Here is a 22,500-nt window from a genome sequence, read left to right as displayed (position 1 = left end):
GAGGAGAGGGGTGTGGTTAACGTGTGTGTGTTCCCAGGCTGGAGGAGGAGAGGGGTGTGGTTAACGTGTGTGTGTTCCCAGACTGGAGGAGGAGAGGGGTGTGGTTAACGTGTGTGTGTTCCCAGGCTGGAGGAGGAGAGGGGTGTGGTTAACGTGTGTGTGTTCCCAGGCTGGAGGAGGAGAGGGGTGTGGTTAACGTGTGTGTGTTCTCAGGCTGGAGGAGGAGAGGGGTGTGGTTAACGTGTGTGTGTTCTCAGGCTGGAGGAGGAGAGGGGTGTGGTTAACGTGTGTGTGTTCCCAGGCTACGGGAGCGTGAGGAGAGGTGCAGGAGGAGGGAGGTTCCTCTCAGTGATGATCTCCAGATGGGAAGACTCCAGGAGAGACTCACTGAGAGGAACCAACTCATCAAACGCCTGGTGGTAAGAACACTCACACACCTACCGCACACACACCTACCGCACACACACCTACCGCACACACACCTACCGCTCACACACCTACCGCTCACACACCTACCGCACACACACCTACCGCACACACACCTACCGCACACACACCTACCGCACACTCACTCACACACCTACCGCACACACACCTACCGCACACACACCTACCGCACACACACACCTACCGCACACTCACACACCTACCGCACACTCACACACCTACACCTACCACACACACACCCTACCGCACACACACCTACCGCACACACACCTACCGCACACACACCTACCTCACACACACCTACCTCACACACACCTACCGCACACACACCTACCGCTCACACACCTACCGCACACACACCTACCGCACACACACCTACCGCACACACACCTACCGCACACTCACTCACACACCTACCGCACACACACCTACCGCACACACACCTACCGCACACTCACACACCTACCGCACACTCACACACCTACCGCACACTCACACACCTACCGCACACTCACACACCTACCGCACACACACCTACCGCACACACACCTACCGCACACACACCTACCGCACACACACCTACCGCACACACACCTACCGCACACACACCTACCGCACACTCACTCACACACCTACCTCACACACACCTACCTCACACACACCTACCACACACACACCTACCGCACACACACCTACCGCACACTCACTCACACACCTACCTCACACACACCTACCGCACACACACCTACCGCACACTCACTCACACACCTACCACACACACACCTACCGCACACTCACTCACACACCTACCGCACACTCACTCACACACCTACCGCACACACACCTACCGCACACACACCTACCGCACACACACCTACCGCACACTCACACACCTACCGCACACACACCTACCGCACACACACCTACCGCACACACACCTACCGCACACACACTCACACACCTACCTCACACACACCTACCGCACACACACCTACCGCACACTCACTCACACACCTACCGCACACACACCTACCGCACACTCACTCACACACCTACCGCACACACACCTACCGCACACTCACTCACACACCTACCGCACACACATCTACCGCACACACACCTACCACACACACACACACCTAGCGCACACACACCTACCGCACACACACCTACCGCACACACACCTACACACACACTACCGCACACTCACACACCTACCGCACACACACCTACACACACCTACCGCACACACACCTACCGCACACTCACTCACACACCTACCGCACACTCACTCACACACCTACCGCACACACACCTACCGCACACACACCTACCGCACACACACCTACCGCACACTCACTCACACACCTACCGCACACACACCTACCGCACACTCACTCACACACCTACCGCACACACACCTACCGCACACTCACTCACACACCTACCGCACACACACCTACCGCACACTCACTCACACACCTACCGCACACACACCTACCGCACACTCACTCACACACCTACCGCACACACACCTACCGCACACACACCTACCACACACACACCTACCGCACACTCACTCACACACCTACCGCACACTCACTCACACACCTACCGCACACACACCTACCGCACACACACCTACCACACACACACCTACCGCACACACACCTACCGCACACACACCTACCGCACACTCACTCACACACTACCTACACACTACACACACACCTACCGCACACACCTACCGCACACACACTCACACACCTACCGCACACACACCTACCGCACACTCACTCACACACCTACCGCACACACACTACCACACACACACCTACCGCACACTCACCTACCGCACACTCACTCACACACCTACCGCACACTCACTCACACACCTACCGCACACTCACTCACACACCTACCGCACACACACCTACCACACACACACCTACCGCACACACACCTACCGCACACACACCTACCGCACACTCACTCACACACCTACCGCACACACAGCTACCGCACTACCCACACACACCTACCCACACTCACTCACACACCTACCGCACACACACCTACCGCACACACACCTACCGCTCACACACCTACCGCACACACACCTACCGCACACACACCTACCGCACACACACCTACCGCACACACACCTACCGCACACACACCTACCGCACACTCACTCACACACCTACCGCACACACACCTACCGCACACTCACTCACACACCTACCGCACACACACCTACCGCACACACCTACCGCACACACACCTACCGCACACTCACTCACACACCTACCACACACTCACTCACACACCTACCGCACACACACCTACCGCACACTCACTCACACACCTACCGCACACTCACTCACACACCTACCGCACACACACCTACCGCACACTCACTCACACACCTACCGCACACTCACCTACCGCACACACACCTACCGCACACACACCTACCGCACACACACCTACCGCACACTCACTCACACACCTACCTCACACACACCTACCTCACACACACCTACCACACACACACCTACCACACACACACCTACCGCACACACACCTACCGCACACACACCTACCGCACACTCACTCACACACCTACCTCACACACACCTACCGCACACACCTACCGCACACTCACTCACACACTACCACACACACACCTACCGCACACTCACTCACACACCTACCGCACACTCACTCACACACCACCGCACACACACCTACCGCACACACCCTACCGCACACTCACACACCTACCCACACACACCTACCGCACACACACCTACCGCACACACACCTACCCACACACACTCACACACCTACCTCACACACCTACCCACACACACCTACCGCACACTCACTCACACACCTACCGCACACTCACCTACCGCACACTCACTCACACACCTACCGCACACACATCTACCGCACACACACCTACCACACACACACACACCTAGCGCACACACACCTACCGCACACACACCCTACCCACACACCTACCGCACACTCACTCACACACCTACCGCACACACACCTACCGCACACACACCTACCGCACACACACCTACCGCACACTCACTCACACACCTACCGCCACACACCTACACACACACCCTACCGCACACACACCTACCGCACACACACCTACCGCCACACACCTACCCCACACTCACTCACACACCTACCCACACACACCTACCGCACACACACCTACCCCACACTCACCTACCGCACACACCTACCGCACACTCACTCACACACCTACCCACACACCTACCGCACACTCACACACCTACCCACACACACCTACCGCCCACTCACACACACCTACCCACACACACCTACCCCACTCTCACTCACACACCTACCGCACACACACCTACCACACACACACCTACCGCACACTCACTCACACACCTACCGCACACTCACTCACACACCTACCGCACACACACCTACCGCACACACACCTACCACACACACACCTACCGCACACACACCTACCGCACACACACCTACCCACACTCCCACACACCTACCGCACACACAGCTACCGCACACACACCTACCGCACACACACCTACCGCACACTCACTCCACACCCACCCCACACACACCCTACCCCACACACCTACCGCACACTCACTCACACACCTACCCCACACACACTACCTCACACACACCTACCGCACACTCACTCACACCCTACCCACACACACCTACCCCACACACCTACCGCACACACACTCACACACCTACCGCACACACACCTACCGCACACACACCTACCGCACACACACCTACCGCACACTCACTCACACACCTACCTCACACACACCTACCGCACACACACCTACCGCACACACACCTACCGCACACTCACTCACACACCTACCCACACACACCTACCGCACACTCACTCACACACCTACCCACACACACCTCACTCACACACCTACCGCACACACACCTACCTCACACACACCTACCGCACACACCTACCGCACACACACCTACCGCACACACACCTACCACACACACACCTACCGCACACTCACTCACACACCTACCGCACACTCACTCACACACCTACCGCACACACACCTACCGCACACACACCTACCGCACACTCACTCACACACCTACCGCACACACACCTACCGCACACACACCTACCGCACACACACCTACCGCACACACACCTACCTCACACACACCTACCTCACACACACCTACCTCACACACACTCACACACCTACCGCACACTCACTCACACACCTACCGCACACTCACCTACCGCACACACACCTACCGCACACACACCTACCGCACACTCACACACCTACCGCACACACACCTACCGCACACACACCTACCGCACACACACCTACCGCACACACACCTACCGCACACTCACTCACACACCTACCTCACACACACCTACCTCACACACAACTACCGCGCACACACACCTACCACACACTCACTCACACACCTACCGCACACACACCTACCGCACACACCTACATCACACACACCTACCGCACACTCACTCACACACCTACCGCACACACACCTACCGCACACTCACTCACACACCTACCGCACACACACCTACCGCACACTCACTCACACACCTACCGCACACACACCTACCGCACACACACCTACCGCACACTCACCTACCGCACACTCACCTACCGCACACTCACTCACACACCTACCGCACACACCTACATCACACACACTTACCACATCTACCGCACACACACCTACTGCACACTCACTCACACACCTACCGCACACACACCTACATCACACACACTTACCACACCTACCGCACACTCACTCACACACCTACCGCACACACACCTACCGCACACACATCTACTTCACACTCACTCACACACACTAATACACCGACACTTACCCCACCTACCTCACACTCCCTCACTCACACTCACTCACTCACTCAATCATCTACCTCACACTCACTCAATCATCTACCTCACACTCACTCACTCACTCACTCACTCACTCACTCACTCACTCACTCACTCACTCACTCACTCACTCACTCACTCACTCACTCACTCATCTACCTCACACTCACTCACACACCTACCACACACACCTACCCCACACCTACCCCAAACCTACCCCTCTCCTACCCCCACAAACACCTACCCCACAAAAACCTACCCCACACACACCTACCCCACACACACCTACCCCACACACACACCTACCCCAAACCTACCCCTCTCCTACCCCCACAAACACCTACCACACAAAAACCTACCCCACACACCTACCCCGCACACACCAACCACACACACTACGCCACACACACCTACACCACACACTCCTACCCCACATTCCTACCCACACACCTAACACACACATACCCCCCTCCTACCCCACACACCTACCCCACTCCTACCCCACACACACCTAATACACCTACCCCACACACTCTTATCCCACATTCCTACCCCTTTCCTAACCCCACACCTACCCCATACACACCTACCCCCTCATACCCCTCTAACACCTACCCCACAAAAACCTACCCCACATACACCTACCCCACATACACCTACCCCACACCTACCCCCACACACCTACCCCACTTCTAACCCCACTACCCCCCACACAGCTACCCCCTCTCCTACCCCACACTCCAACCCCACTCCAACCCCACACTTCTACCCCACTCCTACCCCACACTCCTACCCCACTCCAACCCCACATTCCTACCCCCCACTCCTACCCCACTCCTACCCCCCACTGCTACCCCACTCCTACCCCACATTCCTACCCCCACTCCAACCCCACTCCTACCCCCTATTCCAACCCTACTCCTACCCCCTACTCCTACCCCCCACCCCTACCCCACTCCTACCCCATTCCTACCCCACTCTCCTGCCCCACCTTCCAACCCCACTCCTACCCCACACTACTACCCCACATTCCTACCCCCCACTCCTACCCCCACTCATACCCCCCCACTCCACCCCCTACTCCTACCCCCACTCCTACCCCCCTACTCCTACCCCCACTCCTACCCCATACTGCTACCCCACTCCTACCCCACTCCTACCCCCACTCCTACCCCCTACTCCTACCCCACACTCCTACCCCCCACTCCTACCCCCTACCCACCCCCCACTCCTACCCCCCACTCCTACCCCTACCCACCCCCACTCCTACCCCCCTACTCCTACCCCCTACTCCTACCCCCCACTCCTACCCCCTCTCCTATCCCCCCACTCCAACCCCCCACTCCACCCCTACTCCTACCCCCTCTCCCACCCCCCACTCCTACCCCCTACTCCTACCCCCTCTCCTACCCCCTACTCCTACCCCCCACTCCTACCCCCTACTCCTACCCCCCACTCCTACCCCCTACTCCTACCCCCTACTCCTACCCCCTACTCCCTACCCCCCACTCCTACCCCCTACTCCTACCCCCTACTCCTACCCCCCACTCCTACCCCCTTCCCACCCCCACTCCTACCCCCCACTCCTACCCCCTCTCCTACCCCCTACTCCTGTACTCCTACCCCCCACTCCTACCCCCCACTCCTACCCCCTACTCCTACCCCCCTACTCCTGGGATTAACTACTCCTACCCCCTCTCCCACCCCCCCACTCCTACCCCCTACTCCTACCCCCCCTCTCCTACCCCCTACTCCTACCCCCCACTCCTACCCCCTACTCCTACCCCCTACTCCTACCCCCTACTCCTACCCCCACTCCTACCCCCTCTCCTACCCCCTACTCCTACCCCTACTCCTACCCCCTACTCCTACCCCCTACTCCTACCCCACACACCTGATGTCTCATTGCTTCTCCAGGAGGAACGACATCAGCTGCATCTTCATCCTCCGGTTGCCGGGGACAACGGAACCCTCAGGCTCCATGACAACAGGCCACACCCCGGGATCGTTACACCAACTATGAGGGTGACACACACTCCTCTGTTGTTTTTGTGTTTCACTAGTGTTGTATTGGTGGAATTACCTAGTGTTGTATTGGTGGAATTACCTAGTGTTGTATTGGTGGGATTAACTAGTGTTTAACTGTGTTGTATTGGTGGGGTTAACTAGTGTTGTATTGGTGGGGTTAACTAGTGTTTAACTGTGTTGTATTGGTGGGATTAACTAGTGTTGTATTGGTGGGATTAACTAGTGTTTAACTGTGTTGTATTGGTGGGATTAACTAGTGTTGTATTGGTGGGATTAACTAGTGTTGTATTGGTGGGATTAACTAGTGTTGTATTGGTGGGATTAACTAGTGTTGTATTGGTGGGATTAACTAGTGTTGTATTGGTGGGATTAACTAGTGTTGTATTGGTGGGATTAACTAGTGTTGTATTGGTGGAATTAACTAGTGTTGTATTGGTGGAATTAACTAGTGTTGTATTGGTGGGATTAACTAGTGTTGTATTGGTGGGATTAACTAGTGTTTCACTGTGTTGTATTGGTGGGATTAACTAGTGTTGTATTGGTGGGATTAACTAGTGTTGTATTGGTGGGATTAACTAGTGTTGTATTGGTGGGATTAACTAGTGTTTCACTGTGTTGTATTAGTGGGATTAACTAGTGTTGTATTGGTGGGATTAACTAGTGTTGTATTGGTGGGATTAACTAGTGTTGTATTGGTGGGATTAACTAGTGTTGTATTGGTGGGATTAACTAGTGTTTCACTGTGTTGTATTGGTGGAATTAACTAGTGTTTAACTGTGTTGTATTGGTGGGATTAACTAGTGTTGTATTGGTGGGATTAACTAGTGTTGTATTGGTGGAATTAACTAGTGTTGTATTGGTGGGATTAACTAGTGTTGTATTGGTGGGATTAACTAGTGTTTCACTGTGTTGTATTGGTGGGATTAACTAGTGTTGTATTGGTGGGATTAACTAGTGTTGTATTGGTGGGATTAACTAGTGTTGTATTGGTGGGATTAACTAGTGTTTCACTGTGTTGTATTGGTGGAATTAACTAGTGTTTCACTAGTGTTGTATTGGTGGGATTAACTAGTGTTGTATTGGTGGGATTAACTAGTGTTTCACTGTGTTGTATTAGTGGGATTAACTAGTGTTGTATTGGTGGGGTTAACTAGTGTTTTATTGGTGGGATTAACTAGTGTTTAACTGTGTTGTATTGGTGGGATTAACTAGTGCTTCACTGTGTTGTATTGGTGGGATTAACTAGTGTTGTATTGGTGGGATTAACTAGTGTTGTATTGGTGGGATTAAGTAGTGTTGTATTGGTGGGATTAACTAGTGTTGTATTGGTGGGATTAACTAGTGTTTCACTGTGTTGTATTGGTGGGATTAACTAGTGTTTCACTGTGTTGTATTGGTGGGATTAACTAGTGTTGTATTGGTGGGATTAACTAGTGTTGTATTGGTGGGATTAACTAGTGTTGTATTGGTGGGATTAACTAGTGTTTCACTGTGTTGTATTGGTGGGATTAACTAGTGTTTCACTGTGTTGTATTGGTGGGATTAACTAGTGTTGTATTGGTGGGATTAACTAGTGTTTCACTGTGTTGTATTGGTGGGATTAACTAGTGTTTCACTGTGTTGTATTGGTGGGATTAACTAGTGTTGTATTGGTGGGATTAACTAGTGTTGTATTGGTGGGATTAACTAGTGTTTCACTGTGTTGTATTGGTGGGATTAATTAGTGTTTAACTGTGTTGTATTGGTGGGATTAACTAGTGTTGTATTGGTGGGGTTAACTAGTGTTTCACTGTGTTGTATTGGTGGGATTAACTAGTGTTGTATTGGTGGGATTAACTAGTGTTGTATTGGTGGGATTAACTAGTGTTTCACTGTGTTGTATTGGTGGGATTAACTAGTGTTGTATTGGTGGGGTTAACTAGTGTTTCACTGTGTTGTATTGGTGGGATTAACTAGTGTTTCACTGTGTTGTATTGGTGGGATTAACTAGTGTTTCACTGTGTTGTATTGGTGGGATTAACTAGTGTTGTATTGGTGGGGTTAACTAGTGTTGTATTGGTGGGATTAACTAGTGTTGTATTGGTGGGATTAACTAGTGTTGTATTGGTGGAATTAACTAGTGTTTCACTGTGTTGTATTGGTGGGATTAACTAGTGTTGTATTGGTGGGATTAACTAGTGTTTCACTGTGTTGTATTGGTGGGATTAACTAGTGTTGTATTGGTGGGGTTAACTAGTGTTGTATTGGTGGGATTAACTAGTGTTGTATTGGTGGGGTTAACTAGTGTTGTATTGGTGGGGTTAACTAGTGTTGTATTGGTGGGGTTAACTAGTGTTGTATTGGTGGGGTTAACTAGTGTTGTATTGGTGGGGTTAACTAGTGTTTCACTGTGTTGTATTGGTGGGATTAACTAGTGTTGTATTGGTGGGATTAACTAGTGTTGTATTGGTGGGATTAACTAGTGTTGTATTGGTGGGATTAACTAGTGTTTCACTGTGTTGTATTGGTGGGGTTAACTAGTGTTGTATTGGTGGGATTAACTAGTGTTTCACTGTGTTGTATTGGTGGGGTTAACTAGTGTTTCACTGTGTTGTATTGGTGGAATTAACTAGTGTTGTATTGGTGGGATTAACTAGTGTTGTATTGGTGGGATTAACTAGTGTTGTATTGGTGGGATTAACTAGTGTTGTATTGGTGGGGTTAACTAGTGTTGTATTGGTGGGATTAACTAGTGTTGTATTGGTGGGATTAACTAGTGTTTCACTGTGTTGTATTGGTGGAATTAACTAGTGTTGTATTGGTGGGATTAACTAGTGTTGTATTGGTGGAATTAACTAGTGTTGTATTGGTGGGATTAACTAGTGTTGTATTGGTGGGATTAACTAGTGTTGTATTGGTGGAATTAACTAGTGTTGTATTGGTGGGATTAACTAGTGTTGTATTGGTGGGATTAACTAGTGTTGTATTGGTGGAATTAACTAGTGTTGTATTGGTGGGATTAACTAGTGTTGTATTGGTGGGATTAACTAGTGTTTCACTGTGTTGTATTGGTGGGATTAACTAGTGTTTCACTGTGTTGTATTGGTGGGATTAACTAGTGTTGTATTGGTGGGATTAACTAGTGTTGTATTGGTGGGATTAACTAGTGTTGTATTGGTGGGATTAACTAGTGTTGTATTGGTGGGATTAACTAGTGTTTCACTGTGTTGTATTGGTGGAATTAACTAGTGTTGTATTGGTGGGATTAACTAGTGTTGTATTGGTGGGATTAACTAGTGTTTCACTGTGTTGTATTGGTGGGATTAACTAGTGTTTCACTGTGTTGTATTGGTGGGATTAACTAGTGTTGTATTGGTGGGATTAACTAGTGTTTCACTGTGTTGTATTGGTGGGATTAACTAGTGTTTAACTGTGTTGTATTGGTGGGATTAACTAGTGTTGTATTGGTGGGGTTAACTAGTGTTTCACTGTGTTGTATTGGTGGGATTAACTAGTGTTGTATTGGTGGAATTAACTAGTGTTGTATTGGTGGGATTAACTAGTGTTGTATTGGTGGGGTTAACTAGTGTTTCACTGTGTTGTATTGGTGGGATTAACTAGTGTTGTATTGGTGGGATTAACTAGTGTTTCACTGTGTTGTATTGGTGGGGTTAACTAGTGTTGTATTGGTGGGATTAACTAGTGTTGTATTGGTGGGATTAACTAGTGTTGTATTGGTGGGATTAACTAGTGTTTAACTGTGTTGTATTGGTGGGATTAACTAGTGTTGTATTGGTGGGATTAACTAGTGCTTCACTGTGTTGTATTGGTGGGGTTAACTAGTGTTGTATTGGTGGGATTAACTAGTGTTGTATTGGTGGGATTAACTAGTGTTTCACTGTGTTGTATTGGTGGGATTAACTAGTGTTGTATTGGTGGGGTTAACTAGTGTTTCACTGTGTTGTATTGGTGGGATTAACTAGTGTTTCACTGTGTTGTATTGGTGGGATTAACTAGTGTTTCACTGTGTTGTATTGGTGGGATTAACTAGTGTTGTATTGGTGGGGTTAACTAGTGTTGTATTGGTGGGATTAACTAGTGTTGTATTGGTGGGATTAACTAGTGTTGTATTGGTGGAATTAACTAGTGTTTCACTGTGTTGTATTGGTGGGATTAACTAGTGTTGTATTGGTGGGATTAACTAGTGTTTCACTGTGTTGTATTGGTGGGATTAACTAGTGTTGTATTGGTGGGGTTAACTAGTGTTGTATTGGTGGGGTTAACTAGTGTTGTATTGGTGGGGTTAACTAGTGTTGTATTGGTGGGGTTAACTAGTGTTGTATTGGTGGGGTTAACTAGTGTTGTATTGGTGGGGTTAACTAGTGTTTCACTGTGTTGTATTGGTGGGATTAACTAGTGTTGTATTGGTGGGATTAACTAGTGTTGTATTGGTGGGATTAACTAGTGTTGTATTGGTGGGATTAACTAGTGTTTCACTGTGTTGTATTGGTGGGGTTAACTAGTGTTGTATTGGTGGGATTAACTAGTGTTTCACTGTGTTGTATTGGTGGGGTTAACTAGTGTTTCACTGTGTTGTATTGGTGGAATTAACTAGTGTTGTATTGGTGGGATTAACTAGTGTTGTATTGGTGGGATTAACTAGTGTTGTATTGGTGGGATTAACTAGTGTTGTATTGGTGGGGTTAACTAGTGTTGTATTGGTGGGGTTAACTAGTGTTGTATTGGTGGGATTAACTAGTGTTTCACTGTGTTGTATTGGTGGAATTAACTAGTGTTGTATTGGTGGGATTAACTAGTGTTGTATTGGTGGAATTAACTAGTGTTGTATTGGTGGGATTAACTAGTGTTGTATTGGTGGGATTAACTAGTGTTGTATTGGTGGAATTAACTAGTGTTGTATTGGTGGGATTAACTAGTGTTGTATTGGTGGGATTAACTAGTGTTGTATTGGTGGAATTAACTAGTGTTGTATTGGTGGGATTAACTAGTGTTGTATTGGTGGGATTAACTAGTGTTGTATTGGTGGGATTAACTAGTGTTTCACTGTGTTGTATTGGTGGGATTAACTAGTGTTTCACTGTGTTGTATTGGTGGGATTAACTAGTGTTGTATTGGTGGGATTAACTAGTGTTGTATTGGTGGGATTAACTAGTGTTGTAGTGGTGGGATTAACTAGTGTTGTATTGGTGGGATTAACTAGTGTTTCACTGTGTTGTATTGGTGGGATTAACTGGTGTTGTATTGGTGGGATTAACTAGTGTTGTATTGGTGGGATTAACTAGTGTTGTATTGGTGGGATTAACTAGTGTTTCACTGTGTTGTATTGGTGGGATTAACTAGTGTTTCACTGTGTTGTATTGGTGGGATTAACTAGTGTTGTATTGGTGGGATTAACTAGTGTTGTATTGGTGGGATTAACTAGTGTTTCACTGTGTTGTATTGGTGGGATTAATTCGTGTTTAACTGTGTTGTATTGGTGGGATTAACTAGTGTTGTATTGGTGGGGTTAACTAGTGTTTCACTGTGTTGTATTGGTGGGATTAACTAGTGTTGTATTGGTGGAATTAACTAGTGTTGTATTGGTGGGATTAACTAGTGTTGTATTGGTGGGGTTAACTAGTGTTTCACTGTGTTGTATTGGTGGGATTAACTAGTGTTGTATTGGTGGGATTAACTAGTGTTTCACTGTGTTGTATTGGTGGGGTTAACTAGTGTTTAACTGTGTTGTATTGGTGGGATTAACTAGTGTTGTATTGGTGGGATTAACTAGTGTTGTATTGGTGGGATTAACTAGTGTTTAACTGTGTTGTATTGGTGGGATTAACTAGTGTTGTATTGGTGGGATTAACTAGTGTTGTATTGGTGGGATTAACTAGTGTTGTATTGGTGGGATTAACTAGTGTTGTATTGGTGGGGTTAACTAGTGTTTCACTGTGTTGTATTGGTGGGATTAACTAGTGTTTCACTGTGTTGTATTGGTGGGATTAACTAGTGTTTCACTGTGTTGTATTGGTGGGATTAACTAGTGTTGTATTGGTGGGGTTAACTAGTGTTGTATTGGTGGGATTAACTAGTGTTGTATTGGTGGGATTAACTAGTGTTGTATTGGTGGAATTAACTAGTGTTTCACTGTGTTGTATTGGTGGGATTAACTAGTGTTGTATTGGTGGGATTAACTAGTGTTTCACTGTGTTGTATTGGTGGGATTAACTAGTGTTGTATTGGTGGGGTTAACTAGTGTTGTATTGGTGGGATTAACTAGTGTTGTATTGGTGGGGTTAACTAGTGTTGTATTGGTGGGGTTAACTAGTGTTGTATTGGTGGGGTTAACTAGTGTTGTATTGGTGGGGTTAACTAGTGTTTCACTGTGTTGTATTGGTGGGATTAACTAGTGTTGTATTGGTGGGATTAACTAGTGTTGTATTGGTGGGATTAACTAGTGTTGTATTGGTGGGATTAACTAGTGTTTCACTGTGTTGTATTGGTGGGGTTAACTAGTGTTGTATTGGTGGGATTAACTAGTGCTTCACTGTGTTGTATTGGTGGGGTTAACTAGTGTTTCACTGTGTTGTATTGGTGGAATTAACTAGTGTTGTATTGGTGGGATTAACTAGTGTTGTATTGGTGGGATTAACTAGTGTTGTATTGGTGGGATTAACTAGTGTTGTATTGGTGGGGTTAACTAGTGTTGTATTGGTGGGATTAACTAGTGTTGTATTGGTGGGATTAACTAGTGTTTCACTGTGTTGTATTGGTGGAATTAACTAGTGTTGTATTGGTGGGATTAACTAGTGTTGTATTGGTGGAATTAACTAGTGTTGTATTGGTGGGATTAACTAGTGTTGTATTGGTGGGATTAACTAGTGTTGTATTGGTGGAATTAACTAGTGTTGTATTGGTGGGATTAACTAGTGTTGTATTGGTGGGATTAACTAGTGTTGTATTGGTGGAATTAACTAGTGTTGTATTGGTGGGATTAACTAGTGTTGTATTGGTGGGATTAACTAGTGTTGTATTGGTGGGATTAACTAGTGTTTCACTGTGTTGTATTGGTGGGATTAACTAGTGTTTCACTGTGTTGTATTGGTGGGATTAACTAGTGTTGTATTGGTGGGATTAACTAGTGTTGTATTGGTGGGATTAACTAGTGTTGTATTGGTGGGATTAACTAGTGTTGTATTGGTGGGATTAACTAGTGTTTCACTGTGTTGTATTGGTGGAATTAACTAGTGTTGTATTGGTGGGATTAACTAGTGTTGTATTGGTGGGATTAACTAGTGTTGTATTGGTGGGATTAACTAGTGTTTCACTGTGTTGTATTGGTGGGATTAACTAGTGTTTCACTGTGTTGTATTGGTGGGATTAACTAGTGTTGTATTGGTGGGATTAACTAGTGTTGTATTGGTGGGATTAACTAGTGTTTCACTGTGTTGTATTGGTGGGATTAACTAGTGTTTAACTGTGTTGTATTGGTGGGATTAACTAGTGTTGTATTGGTGGGGTTAACTAGTGTTTCACTGTGTTGTATTGGTGGGATTAACTAGTGTTGTATTGGTGGAATTAACTAGTGTTGTATTGGTGGGATTAACTAGTGTTGTATTGGTGGGGTTAACTAGTGTTTCACTGTGTTGTATTGGTGGGATTAACTAGTGTTGTATTGGTGGGATTAACTAGTGTTTCACTGTGTTGTATTGGTGGGGTTAACTAGTGTTGTATTGGTGGGGTTAACTAGTGTTTAACTGTGTTGTATTGGTGGGATTAACTAGTGTTGTATTGGTGGGATTAACTAGTGTTGTATTGGTGGGATTAACTAGTGTTTCACTGTGATGTATAGATGGGGTTAACTAGTGTTGTATTGGTGGGATTAACTAGTGTTGTATTGGTGGGATTAACTAGTGTTTAACTGTGTTGTATTGGTGGGATTAACTAGTGTTGTATTGGTGGGATTAACTAGTGTTGTATTGGTGGGATTAACTAGTGTTGTATTGGTGGGATTAACTAGTGTTTAACTGTGTTGTATTGGTGGGATTAACTAGTGTTGTATTGGTGGGATTAACTAGTGCTTCACTGTGTTGTATTGGTGGGGTTAACTAGTGTTGTATTGGTGGGATTAACTAGTGTTGTATTGGTGGGATTAACTAGTGTTTCACTGTGTTGTATTGGTGGGATTAACTAGTGTTGTATTGGTTGGGTTAACTAGTGTTTCACTGTGTTGTATTGGTGGGATTAACTAGTGTTTCACTGTGTTGTATTGGTGGGATTAACTAGTGTTTCACTGTGTTGTATTGGTGGGGTTAACTAGTGTTGTATTGGTGGGATTAACTAGTGTTGTATTGGTGGGATTAACTAGTGTTGTATTGGTGGGATTAACTAGTGTTTCATTGTGTTGTATTAACTAGTGTTAACTAGTGTTGTATTGGTGGGATTAACTAGTGTTGTATTGGTGGGATTAACTAGTGTTTAACTAGTGTTGTATTGGTGGGATTAACTAGTGTTGTATTGGTGGGGTTAACTAGTGTTGTATTGGTGGGATTAACTAGTGTTGTATTGGTGGGATTAACTAGTGTTGTATTGGTGGGGTTAACTAGTGTTGTATTGGTGGGGTTAACTAGTGTTTCACTGTGTTGTATTGGTGGGATTAACTAGTGTTGTATTGGTGGGATTAACTAGTGTTGTATTGGTGGGATTAACTAGTGTTGTATTGGTGGGATTAACTAGTGTTGTATTGGTGGGATTAACTAGTGTTTCACTGTGTTGTATTGGTGGGGTTAACTAGTGTTGTATTGGTGGGATTAACTAGTGTTTCACTGTGTTGTATTGGTGGGGTTAACTAGTGTTTCACTGTGTTGTATTGGTGGAATTAACTAGTGTTGTATTGGTGGGATTAACTAGTGTTGTATTGGTGGGATTAACTAGTGTTGTATTGGTGGGATTAACTAGTGTTGTATTGGTGGGGTTAACTAGTGTTGTATTGGTGGGATTAACTAGTGTTGTATTGGTGGGATTAACTAGTGTTTCACTGTGTTGTATTGGTGGAATTAACTAGTGTTGTATTGGTGGGATTAACTAGTGTTGTATTGGTGGAATTAACTAGTGTTGTATTGGTGGGATTAACTAGTGTTGTATTGGTGGGATTAACTAGTGTTGTATTGGTGGAATTAACTAGTGTTGTATTGGTGGGATTAACTAGTGTTGTATTGGTGGGATTAACTAGTGTTGTATTGGTGGAATTAACTAGTGTTGTATTGGTGGGATTAACTAGTGTTGTATTGGTGGGATTAACTAGTGTTTCACTGTGTTGTATTGGTGGGATTAACTAGTGTTTCACTGTGTTGTATTGGTGGGATTAACTAGTGTTGTATTGGTGGGATTAACTAGTGTTGTATTGGTGGGATTAACTAGTGTTGTATTGGTGGGATTAACTAGTGTTGTATTGGTGGGATTAACTAGTGTTTCACTGTGTTGTATTGGTGGAATTAACTAGTGTTGTATTGGTGGGATTAACTAGTGTTGTATTGGTGGGATTAACTAGTGTTGTATTGGTGGGATTAACTAGTGTTTCACTGTGTTGTATTGGTGGGGTTAACTAGTGTTGTATTGGTGGGATTAACTAGTGTTGTATTGGTGGGATTAACTAGTGTTGTATTGGTGGGATTAACTAATTATTCACTGTGTTGTATGAATGTTGTCGTCATGACGTTGTGTTTCAGAGGAAGCGTGTGGAGGAGTCTCCGCCCCGTGTCACCAGCGTTCCAAACCTCAGCGCCTATGAGAGGAGTGTCCTCCTCCCCCACGACACCCCCTCCCCCTGCCTCCCCCAACATCCCTCCCCCTCCTCAACTCTGCCCTACGCCTCCTCCTCTCTACCTCGTTCCTCCCCCTCCCTCCCCCGTACTCCCAGGTCTCCCAGTTTGGATCCCAGCGGTCGCGGCCCTCTCTCTCGTACCCCCACTCCTCTCCCCCCTGCTCCCACCACCCCCCTCCCCCTCTGTCCATCCTCCCTCCCCGAGCCTCGACACGGGATTCGACACGTCACCTCACCCTCGCAGGAGCTCCGCCCACACCTGAACAGCCAGTCAACCAGGTAACAGATACTGTATCTATGGAAACAGCACAGCCAATAGCGCTGTCTGTGTTCCTTCGCAAAGCCCAATGTCCTTCTCTGTCTGTCTAAGAGTATCATCCCATAGTTGTCTGTCTGTCTGTCTGTCTGTCTGTCTGTCTGTCTGTCTGTCTGTCTGTCTGTCTGTCTGTCTGTCTGTCTGTCTGTCTGTCTGTCTGTCTGTCTGTCTGTCTGTCTGTCTGTCTGTCTGACTCTCTGTCTCTGTTCCTTCACAAAGCCCAATGTCCTTCTCTGTCTGTCTGTCTCCCTCCCTCCCAGCAGTCTAAAATGTACTTCCTGTGTTCCCAGGAGCCCATATTTGGAGCAGAGGGGGAGTGGCCAGGGGGCAGAGGGGCGGGACCCTCAGAAGCAGGATTGGTACACGAAGTACTTCTCCTTCTGAACACACACACACCACCACACACACACACACACACCTGTACAACACACTCAGCTTTAAACAAACACCTGACAGACCACACACACACACACACACCACACACACACACAGGTGACCTCTACTCACCTGTACAACACACACAGGTGACCTCTACTCACCTGTACAACACACTCAGCTTTAAACAAACACCTGACAGACCAAAAGCTTGTTCAATGCAAATGTATTGTATTATAATCTATAATGTGGAATAAAGTATTTTATTTATATCTACTCTGCTGTCTGTGGTTAGTTGTTGTATCAGTGTCAGATACTGGAGGGGGCTGTTGTTCAGATACTGGAGGGGGGATGTTGTTCAGATACTGGAGGGGGCTGTTGTTCAGATACTGGAGGGGGGATGTTGTTCAGATACTGGAGGGGGGCTGTTGTTCAGATACTGGAGGGGGTTCAGATGTTGTTCAGATACTGGAGGGGGGCTGTTGTTCAGATACTGGAGGGGCTGTTGTTCAGATACTGGAGGGGGTTCTGTTGTTCAGATACTGGAGGGGGCTGTTGTTCAGATACTGGAGGGGGGCTGTTGTTCAGATACTGGAGGGGGCTGTTGTTCAGATACTGGAGGGGGGGCTGTTGTTCAGATACTGGAGGGGGCTGTTTTCAGAACCAGGTGACTGTTGTTCAGATACTGGAGGGGGGGGCTGTTGTTCAGATACTGGAGGGGGCTGTTGTTCAGATACTGTAGGGGGCTGTTGTTCAGATACTGGAGGGAGGCTGTTGTTCAGATACTGGAGGGGGCTGTTGTTCAGATACTGGAGGGGGCTGTTGTTCAGATACTGGAGGGGGCTGTTTCCTGAACCAGGTGACTGTTGTTCAGATACTGGAGGGGGCTGTTGTTCAGATACTGGAGGGGGGCTGTTGTTCAGATACTGTAGGGGGCTGTTGTTCAGATACTGTAGGGGGCTGTTGTTCAGATACTGGAGGGAGGGGGCTGTTGTTCAGATACTGGAGGGGGGCTGTTGTTCAGATACTGGAGGGAGGGGGGGCTGTTGTTCAGATACTGTAGGGGGGCTGTTGTTCAGATACTGTAGGGGGGCTGTTGTTCAGATACTGGAGGGGGGTTGTTGTTCAGATACTGGAGGGGGGCTGTTTCCTGAACCAGGATGAATGAGTTAACCAGGTGAGAGGGCTGAGTATAGCCCACAAAGACCTCCGCCACGGCACAACCCAAGGGGGGGCGCCAACCCAGACAGGAAGATCACATCAGTGACTCAACCCACTCAAGTGACACACCCCTTCCAGGGACGGCATGAGAGAGCCCCAGTAAGCCAGTGACTCAGCCCCCGTAACAGGGTTAGAGGCAGAGAATCCCAGTGGAAAGGGGGAACCGGCCAGGCAGAGACAGCAAGGGCGGTTCGTTGCTCCAGAGCCTTTACATTCACCTTCCCACTCTTGGGTCACACTACAGTCAATCATATGATCTACTGAAGAGATGAGTCTTCAGTAAAGACTTAAAGGTTGAGACCGAGTTTGCGTCTCTGACATGGGTAGGCAGACCGTTCCATAAAAATGGAGCTCGATAGGAGAAAGCCCTGCCTCCAGCTGTTTGCGGAGAAATTCTAGGGACAGTTATATAGTCCTCTGAAAACTGGTCATCTCTGTATACCCGTCGCAAGACCCACTGGTTGATGCTTATTTATAAAACCCTCTTAGGCCTCACTCCCCCCTATCTGAGATATCTACTGCAGCCCTCATCCTCCACATACAACACCTGTTCACTCCCCCCTATCTGAGATACCTACTGCAGCCCTCATCCTCCACATACAACACCCTTCCTCCACTCCCTCCTATCTGAGATATCTACTGCAGCCCTCATCCTCCACATACAACACCTGTTCACTCCCCCCTATCTGAGATATCTACTGCAGCCCTCATCCTCCACATACAACACCTGTTCACTCCCTCCTATCTGAGATATCTACTGCAGCCCTCATCCTCCACATACAACACCTGTTCACTCCCCCCTATCTGAGATATCTACTGCAGCCCTCATCCTCCACATACAACACCTGTTCACTCCCTCCTATCTGAGATACCTACTGCATCCCCGATATCTCCAACACCCGTTCTGTCAGTCGCGTACTGTTAAAGGTCCCCAAAGCATACATCCCTGGGTCGCTCCTCTTTTCAGTTCGCTGCAGCTAGCGACTGGAACGAGCTGCAAAAAACACTCAAACTGGACAGTTTTATCTCCATCTCTTCATTCAAAGACTCAATCATGGACAGTCTTATTTTTTTACCTTTATTTAACCAGGCAAGTCAGTTAAGAACATATTCTTATTTTCAATGACGGCCTGGGAACAGTGGGTTAACTGCCTGTTCAGGGGCAGAACGACAGATTTGTACCTTGTCAGCTCGGGGGTTTGAACTCACAACCTTCCGGTTACTAGTCCAACGCTCTAACCACTAGGCTACGCTGCCGCCCCAATTGACAGTTGTGGCTGCTTTGTGTGATGTTTTGTTGTCTCTACCTTCTTGTAATGTTTGTACCCTGTGTTGTGTTGCTACCATGTTGTTGTCATGTTGTGTTGCTACCATGTTGTTGTCATGTTGTGTTGCTACCATGTTGTTGTCATGTTGTGTTGCTACCATGTTGTTGTCATGTTGTGTTGCTACCATGTTGTTGTCATGTTGTGTTGCTACCATGTTGTTGTCATGTTGTGTTGCTACCATGTTGTTGTCATGTTGTGTTGCTACCATGTTGTTGTCATGTTGTGTTGCTACCATGTTGTTGTCATGTTGTGTTGCTACCATGTTGTTGTCATGTTGTGTTGCTACCATGTTGTTGTCATGTTGTGTTGCTACCATGTTGTTGTCATGTTGTGTTGCTACCATGTTGTTGTCATGTTGTGTTGCTACCATGTTGTTGTCATGTTGTGTTGCTACCGTGTTGTTGTCTTGTTGTGTTGCTACCATGTTGTTGTCATGTTGTGTTGCTACCGTGTTGTTGTCATGTTGTGTTGCTACCGTGTTGTTGTCTTGTTGTGTTGCTACCGTGTTGTTGTCATGTTGTGTTGCTACCGTGTTGTTGTCTTGTTGTGTTGCTACCGTGTTGTTGTTGTCATGTTGTGTTGCTACCGTGTTGTGTTGCTACCATGTTGTGTTGCTACCATATTGTTGTCATGTTGTGTTGCTACCATGTTGTTGTCTTGTTGTGTTGCTACCATGTTGTTGTTGTCATGTTGTGTTGCTACCATGTTGTGTTGCTACCATATTGTTGTCATGTTGTGTTGCTACCATGTTGTTGTCATGTTGTGTTGCTACCATGTTGTTGTCATGTTGTGTTGCTACCATGTTGTTGTCATGTTGTGTTGCTACCATGTTGTTGTCATGTTGCTACCATGTTGTGTTGCTACCATGTTGTTGTCATGTTGTGCTGCTACCATGTTGTGTTGTTGTCATGTTGTGTTGCTACCATGTTGTCATGTTGTGTTGCTACCATGTTGTCATGTTGTGTTGCTACCATGTTATTGTCACTTGCTACCATATTGTTGCTACCATGTTGTTGTGTTGTTGTCATGCTACCATGTTATCAAGTTCTGTTGCTACCATGTTGTGATGTTGTCTTAGGTCTCTCGTCGTGATGCGTGTGTTTTGTCCTATATTTTTATTTAATTAATTTTAATCCCAGCCCCCGTAGGAGGTATTTTGCCTTTTGGTAGGCCGTCATTGTAAATAATTATTTGCTTTTAACCGACTTGCCTAGTTAAATAAAAGGTTAAATAAAAAAATGAAAGCCATCCTCTCTTGAGGAATGCTGCTTTTTAGTTATTTTTTTCATACTGTCACAAAGCTATTTAGGATTGAATTTATTCTCAATTAAGTTGTAGTAATAGGATGATGGAGTAGCAGTAAGGGCTCTTCGATACGGTCTCTCCAAGCTAGTCAGAAGACTTCCTGTTTGGTGGAGCAGCAGTGAGGGCTCTTCGATACGGTACTGTCTCTCCAAGCTAGTCAGAAGACTTCCTGTTTGGTGGAGCAGCAGTGAGGGCTCTTCGATACGGTACTGTCTCTCCAAGCTAGTCAGAAGACTTCCTGTTTGGTGGAGTAGCAGTGAGGGCTCTTCGATACGGTACTGTCTCTCAAAGCTAGTCAGAAGACTTCCTGTTTGGTGTAGCAGCAGTGAGGGCTCTTCGATACGGTACTGTCTCTCCAAGCTAGTCAGAAGACTTCCTGTTTGGTGGAGCAGCAGTGAGGGCTCTTCGATACGGTAGTCTCTCCAAGCTAGTCAGAAGACTTCCTGTTTGGTGGAGCAGCAGTGAGGGCTCTTCGATACGGTACTGTCTCTCCAAGCTAGTCAGAAGACTTCCTGTTTGGTGGAGCAGCAGTGAGGGCTCTTCGATACGGTACTGTCTCTCCAAGCTAGTCAGAAGACTTCCTGTTTGGTGGAGCAGCAGTAAGGGCTCTTCGATACGGTACAGTCTCTCCAAGCTAGTCAGAAGACTTCCTGTTTGGTGGAGCAGCAGTGAGGGCTCTTCGATACGGTACTGTCTCTC

General features: G+C 47.2%; 1 protein-coding gene across 1 annotated transcript in view; it reads left to right on the top strand.

Annotated features, from left to right (window-relative positions):
- Nucleotides 1–18,223, top strand: part of LOC124022813 (protein FAM184B-like) — a 19,143-nt gene extending 920 nt beyond the window's left edge. Inside the window, exons 2-5 of the mRNA XM_046337496.1 lie at nucleotides 302–419; nucleotides 7,341–7,448; nucleotides 17,162–17,535; nucleotides 17,863–18,223. Coding sequence (XP_046193452.1) covers nucleotides 302–419; nucleotides 7,341–7,448; nucleotides 17,162–17,535; nucleotides 17,863–17,956 — 694 coding nt within the window. The 3' untranslated portion in view covers nucleotides 17,957–18,223. The remainder of the gene's footprint in view (nucleotides 1–301; nucleotides 420–7,340; nucleotides 7,449–17,161; nucleotides 17,536–17,862) is intronic.
- The last annotated feature ends 4,277 nt before the right edge of the window (nucleotides 18,224–22,500 follow it).

This window comes from Oncorhynchus gorbuscha, unplaced genomic scaffold (genome assembly GCF_021184085.1).
Source record: "Oncorhynchus gorbuscha isolate QuinsamMale2020 ecotype Even-year unplaced genomic scaffold, OgorEven_v1.0 Un_scaffold_1437, whole genome shotgun sequence".
Taxonomy (NCBI): domain Eukaryota; kingdom Metazoa; phylum Chordata; class Actinopteri; order Salmoniformes; family Salmonidae; genus Oncorhynchus; species Oncorhynchus gorbuscha.
This window is presented reverse-complemented; position numbering and strand designations above follow the sequence as displayed.